Below are 10,317 nucleotides of genomic sequence, written 5' to 3'. Positions count from 1 at the left end.
TTTGACCCTGTAATGCATCAAACTCATACAACAACATGTATAGCATCATTTAAACATAACTCATGGCAATTTTTAACATATAATCAACTAGGATTGGCTTGGGGTACTAAAATTTCATTAAAACTAAACTAGCATAAATCATTATCCTTCACAAGATTAAACAACCCCAAAGGTAGGTAATCTATCTATGGAACTCACCTCTAATGTTTGCACTTGATTCCCAAAGCCTCCAAGCCAAAGCAAACAAAACCCTAGCTTTGATTCAACAAACATCCAAGCCTTAACTCATCATCCCATCTTCAAATCATCTTTCTCTTTGTTTCTTGATCATGAAGAATCATGGCTCAACATAGCTCAACCTCCATTCCAACCCAAACCCTAACTTGTAGAGCACATACCTTAAGAAGCAAAGTGGAAACCAAGCTTAACCCAAGTCATTTTAAGCTCCCAATATCTTGTGGGATCCATAACCTTTGATTATTCATTCATGGGAGAAGTTTGAGAAGTAGTGATGGAGTGGGAGAAAGAGAGGAATGGCGTGAGAGAAGGGAAGAGAGGAGGAGGAGAAGATATTTCTCAAGCTAAGAGAGAGAAAAGAATAAGAATTATGAGATAATTCTTGCCCAAAATCAAATAAATATCTTCTGGCGTGCAATTACCCTTTTACCCTTGCCTCAAACGTGTTTAATCTGACACTGATACTTTATCCGTAATATGCTGACATGTCATAAAATATTTACATCACCCTTATCTTCCATGAATTTAATTCCTCTGACACGATCAACAGGTATTATACCGATACTGACAAGCGGGATGTTACACTCTGACTAGTAGAGAGAGAGAGAGAGAGAGAGAGAGAGAGAGAGAGAGAGAGAGAGAGAGAGAGAGAGAGAGAGAGAGAGAGAGAGAGGGAGGGAGAGAGAGAGAGAGTAATTTGGTTTGATTGAAGGACCAAGTTGACACAATCTATTTTTCTTTGATGCTAAATTGCTTAATTTTTCAGGGATAAATTAAGGTTTACGATTTTTTTCACAAATTAAAATTGGACTTCACTCTAAAAAATAAATTATAAATCATAAAAATTATAGGAACAATATTAAGGGGAAGATATTGTGAGATGAAAAATCAAACCAATCACTTAGGAAGAAAAAACTAAACCAATCAATGGGCTATAGAAAAGTCATAAGTCAATGGGCTAGGAGAAAAAACTCATAATGTACAACCACAATTTTTAGCCAATGTAATCTTGAAAGAGTTGGAAAAGTCATTATAATAATGTAGATGACTTAGAAAACAAATGATACTTATTAGAATATTCTCAAAATACATCAATATTAATTTTCTTAGGGGGAAATTTTCATTCATTACGGTTCTATCCGACTCGATATATTAGTATTTGTAGTTGCATGTAGAGGAGATTCAGTTTACACACTCATAAAAATGATATTGTAATGTTGAAAGACTCGAAACAGTCATCGTAACGTAACATATTGGGTAGAATATAAATAATTCTCATTAGATTGGCAAATGAAGAGACAAGGACTAATTTGTTTTTTGTTACACTGACAATGAATATATAGAGAGACTAATACGACTTTTTCTATGATTTTGATAAAATTTAAAAATTAATGAATATATGGACCTACTAGGAAAAATCACAACCAACAGACCTTTTCAAGAATCGGCTTTTTAAGTTTTTTTTTTATTTTTAGAAGAAAAGTTTTTTTTATTGGAATAGATTTTTCATGATACAAGAAAATTGTTCCTCTTATTCATAATATTCATCGACCTTTTTTTATAAATAATATTCATCAAACCTAAAAAATTGAAATCCAGAAAAAAAATCTTTCAAACTCATTTAAAAAAACAATACCTATTCTTTGTGCACTATCTCAGCTTTTCTTTCTTTCCTCTATTCTCTTTAATTTTTTTTCAAACTACATTTTTTTTAAACCTCTTGTTTTTTTAGCAGTTGCTTCATGCAAGTAAAAAGAAATATATATATATATATATTTTTTTTTTATAAACATCTTGTTTTCACGGTTTTTGATCAAAAACTTTTATGTAAATTTTAAACCTCTTTTTTTTTAGCAGTTGCTTAATGCATATTTTTCTTAATATTGTTTCCTTACATACTGAACTACTAAATAATAATCATCTAATTTTTTGTAAAAAAAAAATCATCTTATTTTCTCCTATCGAAAAAATCTATTTTATTTTCTATTTATTTTCTCTTCATTTAATTGTATTTTACTACACCTATCGTTTCTTCATCAACCAAACAAACTGTAAAGAAAATAGGGATTAAGTTGACACAATTTTTTTTCTCATAAACTAAAAATAGCTTGAACTTTTTGATGGATTAAATTGAGTTTTGTGATTTTTTCAGAGACTAAAACCGGACTTCACATTATATATGTTGAGGTCGTGTTTTAAATAATCAGCTAGCGAAAAATCAAACCAATCAGCAAGGGAAAAATTAGACCTATCAATGAGCTAGGGAAAAAAAGCTCATAAAAATTTATAAGCCTCATAAAATAATTCCCTCAAAAAAAAAAAAAAAGCCTCATAAAATAAGTAAAGATATGATGTGGAAGAATTTGTCAGATGACATATCAAACCACTTAGCTAGGAAAAATAACAAACCAATCAATGCTCCTATAATATGATAACAATGACTTTGAAGTCAATCTACATGTACAACCACAACTTTTTAGCCAATGTATGTTGAAAGATTCAAAAAAGTCATTATCATGTAATGGATGAGAAAAAATGAATGATGCTTATTAGAATGACCTCTTGCAGCAATGTACCAACATTAAATCTTATGAGAGATAACTTTTCCACATAAGCTCTGATAATTGGTCAATTTAGATGAACACAAAGGATATCTTATTCACACAAAAATCACAATGTAATGTCGAAATACTTGGAATAGTCATCGTAAGGTAATGATTGTGTTAGATGATGAACAATGCTTATTAAAATGGCAAATAAAGAGACTCTAACTAGGGGGGAGGGAGGGAGGAGAGAGAGAGAGAGAGAGAGAGAGAGAGAGAGAGAGAGAGAGAGAGAGAGAGAGAGAGAGAGAGAGAGAGAGAGAGAGAGAGTAATTTGGTTCGATTAAAGAACTAAATTGACACAATTTATTTTTCTCCGATACTAGATTGCTTAATTTTTCAATGATCAAATTAAGTTTTACGATTTTTTTTCACAAATTAAAATTGGACTTCACTCTTAAAAATAAATTATAAATCATAAAAATGAAAGTAACAATATGAAGTGGAAGAAATTGTGAGATGAAAAATCTAACCAATTTGCTAGGGAAAAAAATTAAACGAACCAATGAGCTATAGAAAAGTCACAAGTCAATGAGCTAGGAAAAAACTTACAAGTCAATGTACATGTTCAATACTTTTGGCCAATGCAATCTTGAAAGAGTTGGAAAAGTCATTCTAACGTAGATGAGTTAGAAAACGAATGATGCTTATTGAACTGACCCTTGAATTAATGCATCAATATTATTTTTGTGGGGAGAGTTTTTCATTCATTACAATTCTATCCGACTCTAGATATTAGTCTTTGTAGTTGCATGCATAGGAGATTTGGTTTACATAACTCTATTTTTCATTCATTAGAAACAGATGGGAAGATAACACTATTTTTCTTTATCATTGCTTTAACCATTGAGGCCTACACAAGAGATACCTTCCACTCACTTTTTGTTTTTATTAATAATGCTAAAACGTAAAAATACACTACTCTCAAACCCACACCAATACATTCCCTACTAAATAAGTAAATGGTCGGTCATACCACTTTCTGAGGTATTTCTTCGTGTTGGGCGTTAGGCCTTCACGATTTTGTCATTATAAATTACATTTGAATTCGTTTGACCTTGATTTTTGCATAATGTGAGGCTTTTAGATGTTTTAGAAAAATATGGGTGAAGTTATTTGACTCGGAGGATAGTGTGTTAAATTCTAATGTTTTCAGCCTCTGCGTTCATTTATGTTAATAAATTCAATGGAAGTGTATATTGGTATTCTTTTCGGATGAGCTGCACATCCTTTATCTCGTGATCAAGAGATATTGGGGAGACACTAAGCTTATCCAAATGACATAGATGCATAACTAATCAATTAAAGAATGATAATAAACAATTCAATTGGGTTTATTAGTAGATAAATCTGACAAGTGTTTTTTTAGGGAAAATCTAACAAGTGTGAAAATATGCAATTTTACACCAGAAAGAACACCTTTTTCCCCAAGTGAAATAACTACGAGACCCAGATTTTCTCATTCTCATTCAATTTAAACACTTTAAGACGATGGTCACTTTAAAAATATGAAAGTAGTAACTCTACCCAGATTTTTTACACACTTTGATATTAGTCCTTATCAGTTTTTTTGTTTTTTGTTTTGGCTTAGGTTTAGCTCTCTACAATTTGTAAACAATTGCTTTAGGTCCCTTTGTTTTTTCTTCTTCTTTATTTGAACATCAAGGGGTACTCACTACACAAAAATCAAACCCCCTACCTCTGACATAAAACAAAGACGAGGGTTCGAAAAACCATTTGTAGTACAAACAACGACTTTCTATTTTCCTAGTGATATAGTATATACAATCTCCAAAAGGTGATTTTGAACGCTTCAACAAACTTTCAAAATTACCATAGCATATGTGAGAGAAGTTCTCCATTTTATTCCTGTCTGGATAAAACATCGATTTAATATTGGCGGCCTAATTTGACATAAAAATATGATTTAGGGGAACTGACTGTATAAGTTACAAATATAACTTTTAAACAAAATTAAAGTAGTACAAATTAAAAAGGATTAAACTCCTACAATATGGTCCACATGAGTGTAACTTTAGTAGGTAGGAACATTAAATTATATATGTAAAGGTTAGAGTTTGAATCCAAACACTCCACTTATTCACTTCAAGAGGTTAATTTCTAACCATTATGCTTCTTGACTACAAAAATACTCCTACATCATGACGGACTAAAATTCAGATTTTGATTAAGAATTATTATTCATATTTATTTTTATCATGTTTTTGAATATGATTACATCTCTTAAAAGAGACCTCTTTGTATTCTTTGATTTTTTTAGTTTTTATTAGAAATAAATATTGTTTATTTTTGTAAAAGAAAATAAATATAAATATCGAAATGATAAATTATAGGTGTCAGATGAGGTATATTACACCTTCATTGAATTCATGATCATTCTACATTAGAAAAATGAAAAAAGCTTAAGATGACTACACACATTATTTCGTTTTCTTTTTTTTTTTTGTTACAACCACACATATATTTCATGTGGATAGACATTCTCCAGCCATAGATTTCAATAGAAATATTAACAATTATTTATGTTACGATGTGTTGGTTTGGTCCACCAAGGAAAAACCATAACTGAATTTTGTTTTTGAAAATATTGTATTACCAATTTGGATATAAATATATACGTTGGGTTCCTTAACATTTCATCCACACTTACTTTTCTATTTATCTTCATTCACATAAACCATTTGGTAACACTTTCCACAAAATCATTTATTCATCATGTTGTGGTTTTTTCTGTTTTTGCATATTTTTCTCCTCCATTTTCCATCCTTCTCTTCTTCTTCTTTCAAATTTTCATGCCCTCATTATGAGAGCTCTTCTTTGCTTCATTTCAAGTCATCCTTCACTATAAATTCTGAATCTTCTGATCATTGTGATGAATCTCCTCTTTTGAAAACAACAACATGGAAAAATGAGACTGATTGCTGCTCATGGGATGGTGTCACGTGTGACACCATCACTGGTCACGTGATTGGCCTCAACCTTGGCTGTGAAGGACTTCAAGGTATATTCAATCCTAACAGTACCCTTTTCCATCTTGCTTATATTAAAAAACTCAACCTTTCTTACAATGATTTCTCTGGCTCTAATTTTCATTCAAAGTTTGGTGGGTTTCTGAGTCTCACACATCTTGACTTGTCTCGTAGTTTCTTTAAAGGTGAAATTCCAACTCAAATCTCACACCTTTGCAAATTACATTCACTTCATCTCTCTGGCTCTTATTATCAACACAATTTAGTTTGGAAAGAGACCACCTTGAAGAGACTTGTGCAAAATGCAACAAACTTGAGGGAGTTGGTTTTGGATTATACAGATTTGTCTTCACTAAGACCAAACTTCATTGCTTTGCTGTTCAACCAATCTTCCTCTTTGGTTACTCTTAATCTTGGAGCAACAGGATTAAGAGGAAAACTGAAAAGAAGCCTTCTTTGTTTACCAAGTATTCAAGAACTAGATATGTCATCTAATTATGAACTTCAAGGCCAACTTCCAAAATTAAGTTGCAGCACTTCTCTTAGAATCTTGGATCTGTCATATTGTCAATTCCAAGGTTCAATCCCATTCTCACTTTTAACACTTCCACGTCTAACTTTCTTGAATCTCAATCACAACAAACTCAGTGGTCGAATTCCAAATGCATTTCAGATGTCAAACAATTTTCAGGAATTAGATTTGAGTGATAACAAAATTGAAGGTGAACTGCCATCCTCACTTTCAAACCTTTGTCATCTCATTCACTTGGATATTTCATCCAATTCAGTTAGCGGTAAAATCCCAGATGTGTTTGGTAGGATGACAAAACTGCAAGAACTCAACTTACATTCTAACAATTTAGAAGGACAAATTCCATCTTCACTATTCAACTTGTCTCAACTTGTTACATTAATTTGTTCTCATAACAAATTAGAGGGTCCTCTACCCAACAAAATTACAGGGTTCCAAAAGCTAACTTATTTGGAATTAAATGACAACTTGCTAAATGGGACAATTCCTTCCTCCTTGTTATCCTTGTCATTTTTGGTTGAGTCATATTTATCAAATAATCGACTTACAGGGCATATCAGTGCAATCTCATCATATTCCTTAGAGTCGCTATATCTAAGTAACAACAGCCTACAAGGCATTCCAGAATCCATTTTCAACCTTCCAAACCTAAGTACACTAGATCTATCATCAAACAACTTGAGTGGTCATGTTGATTTTCAACTCTCCAACCTTCCAAGCCTAAGTAGTCTAGATCTATCATCAAACAACTTGAGTGGTCATGTTGATTTTCAATTCTCCAACCTTCCAAACCTAAGTAGACTAGATCTATCATCAAACAACTTGAGTGGTCATGTTGATTTTCATCAATTCTCCAACCTTCCAAGCCTAAGTAGTCTAGATCTATCATCAAACAACTTGAGTGGTCATGTTGATTTTCAATTCTCCAACCTTCCAAACCTAAGTAGACTAGATCTATCATCAAACAACTTGAGTGGTCATGTTGATTTTCATCAATTCTCCAACCTTCCAAGCCTAAGGAGTCTAGATCTATCATCAAACAACTTGAGTGGTCATGTTGATTTTCAATTCTCCAACCTTCCAAACCTAAGTAGACTAGATCTATCATCAAACAACTTGAGTGGTGTTGTCAATTTCCAAAACATTTCCAAACTTCAAAATTTGGATTCTCTGTACCTTTCAGATAATAGCCAATTATCAATAAACTTTGAATCCAGTGACAATTACAGTATTTCTAGTCTATCAGAATTGGGGCTGTCATCTTTGAGTTTAACTGAGTTTCCTAACTTCTCAGAAAAACTCCTAATGTTGAGATATCTTGATCTGTCTAATAACAAAATTAGTGGAAGTGTGCCCAATTGGTTACATGAAGTTGATCACTGGACCAACCTAGAATACCTTGATCTTAGTTATAACTTACTAACCGGTGACATCTCTTTGTCTATTTGCAATGCAAGTTTCCTTGTATTTCTCAGTTTGGCATACAATCAATTGACAGGCACCATTCCACAATGTCTTGCTAGTTTATCATACCTTGAAGTTTTGGATTTACAAATGAACAAGTTTCATGGCACTTTGCCAAGTAACTTTTCAAAGGAAAGTGCACTTGAGACTTTGAATCTCTATGGAAACCAATTAGAAGGTCACATTCCTAAATCCCTGTCTCTCTGTAAAGGGTTGAAGTTTCTAAACCTTGGCAACAACAAATTAGAAGACAATTTTCCTCATTGGCTTCAAACACTGCAATATTTGAAAGTGTTGCTTTTGCGAGACAATAAGTTGCATGGTATCATTGTTAATCCAAAGATCAAGCATCCATTTCCAGATTTAACTATTTTTGATATCTCAAGCAATAACTTTAGTGGTCCTCTACCAAAAGCATATTTCAAAAAGTTTGAAGCCATGATGACTGTTACTGAGTTGGAATATATGAAAAATGGTATAAGGATTGGAGATCCGACAAATAGGGCCAGCCTAGCCTTCATCCAACAAGTTGCACCCTACTATGATTCTGTGATTGTGGCGACAAAAGGGAACAACATGACATTGGTGAAAATTCCAAACATCTTTGTAATTATTGATTTGTCTAGAAACAAATTTGAAGGAGAGATTCCAAACGTTATTGGTGAGCTTCACGCAATCATAGGGCTTAACCTTTCCCATAACAGACTTACAGGTCATATTTCCAAATCCATAGGAAACTTGACATACTTGGAATCTTTGGATCTTTCCTCAAATATGTTAAACGGTACGATTCCTTTGGAATTAACCAATCTTAACAGTCTTGAAGTGTTGAATCTTTCCAATAATCGTCTTGTGGGAGAAATACCTCAGGGAAAGCAATTCAATACTTTTACAAATGATTCCTATGAAGGAAACTTGGAGTTATGTGGATTACCCATGTCAAAGATGTGTGGACCTGAACAACATTCTGAACCTTCAGCCAACAACTTTAGCAGTGAAGAGAAATTTGGATTTGGATGGAAACCAGTGGCAATTGGATACGGATGTGGATTTGTGATTGGAATAGGCATTGGATATTATATGTTTTTAATTGGAAAGCCGAGATGGCTTGTCATGATATTTGGTGGTCAGCCTAAGAGGAGATTGAAAAGAAAGACAAGAATGAAGAGGAACCAAAGTTCAATCACGAATCAGAATCAGAATCAGATGGTGCAAATGTCTTAATTTTATTGTTGTAATTATTTTCTCTTTTGTCTGTTTGTTTTTTACTTTCTGTTAAAACAAGCTTGATTCTGAGTGTGACAATCTTGTCACTCTTTTGATCTAGCTAGTTTGATTTTCAGTTGTAAGTTTGTACTCTTTTGATCATGCCACAAGTTGTGTTATATAATAAAATTCCAAGTTCATATATATGTTTGACCATTTTACCTTTGCTATTCTGTTTTTACCTCCTTTCATGTATTCTTGATTTTCTATGATTGACTTTTCAAATGAGTTGTGTTCAATTTTTATGGATATATAAAAAAACAACCGGATTTTGATTGAAAAGGAAATATTAATTTTCAGAAGTTTGATGAGTCTTTTGAATATTAGTTTATGTTTTTTCAAATTTTAGATGATATGGCTTTTGCATCTGGCCTAGGCAACCACCAGCCTCAAGTATAACAGGTTCATGGTGATTTCTACCAAATGGCTAAGAGTTATGTTATCCCAACAATTTTTATGGGAGTAGTTTGAGACTTCTGAACTATAGATACAAATACTTATTCTTTCTGAACACTTATTCTTTAGGAAGCAATAAACTAAATGTATTCTATAGAGAAGTCTCAAGAAATAACAGACATGGTAAGTGTGATATTTACAAGAAATAATGTCAGAGTAGTGAGTGTAAGGGGACTTCAAAATCAAAATTTGGCTTTGTAGTAGGTCAAATGTTTATTTGAAATTTAATAGGTCAATTTTACAACATTCAGTAGGTTATGTGAAGGATTTATCTATAGTATTTGTTGAACTTAGCCCAACATAAAAGTTTAATGTTCAAATTTGATAAAACTGAATTTTTACGATACTCAATCTCGATTTTTATCTCAATTCTTTTTCTCGAATATTGATAAGGTTTGTTTTTCTCTGATCTATCTGACAATCGTTTAGTGATGTCGATGATGATACAATTTTTCTCTGATCTATAATATTTTTTTTCAGGGATTAAATTAAGTTCTACGATTTTTTTAGAGATTAAAATTGCACTTCACTATTAAAAATAAATTATAAAACAAAAATTAAAGTAACAGTATGAAGTGGAAGAAATTGCGAGATGAAAAATCAAACCAATCAGCTAGGGAAAAATTAGACCAATCAATGAGCTAGGGAAAAAACTCATAATTTTTTTTTTTGTTGAGGAATACTCATAAAAATTGATAAGCCGTATAAAATAAGTAAAGATATGATGTGGAAGAAATTGTGAGATGAAATATCAAACAACTCAGCTAGG

At 32.3% G+C, this 10,317-nt stretch overlaps 1 protein-coding gene across 1 annotated transcript; it reads left to right on the top strand.

Moving 5' to 3' along the window:
• Positions 1 to 5,499: 5,499 nt before the first annotated feature.
• Positions 5,500 to 9,236, top strand: LOC146936446 (uncharacterized). The gene has a single exon (XM_085751276.1). The coding sequence runs from the start codon at positions 5,577 to 5,579 to the stop codon at positions 9,048 to 9,050; it is 3,474 nt and encodes a 1,157-aa protein (XP_085607402.1). The 5' UTR covers positions 5,500 to 5,576; the 3' UTR covers positions 9,051 to 9,236.
• Positions 9,237 to 10,317: the final 1,081 nt, after the last annotated feature.

Source organism: Medicago sativa, chromosome 3, assembly GCF_051527215.1.
Source record: "Medicago sativa cultivar Bolivia chromosome 3, Bolivia_mono, whole genome shotgun sequence".
Classification (NCBI taxonomy): Eukaryota; Viridiplantae; Streptophyta; class Magnoliopsida; order Fabales; family Fabaceae; genus Medicago; species Medicago sativa.
Note: the sequence above shows the minus strand (reverse complement) of the source record. Positions and strands in the feature narration are given on the sequence as shown.

What these genes read in the sequence shown, in the direction of transcription:
- LOC146936446 (XM_085751276.1), top strand. Translation starts at nt 5,577, where the DNA reads ATGTTGTGGTTTTTTCTGTTTTTGCATATTTTTCTCCTCCATTTTCCA.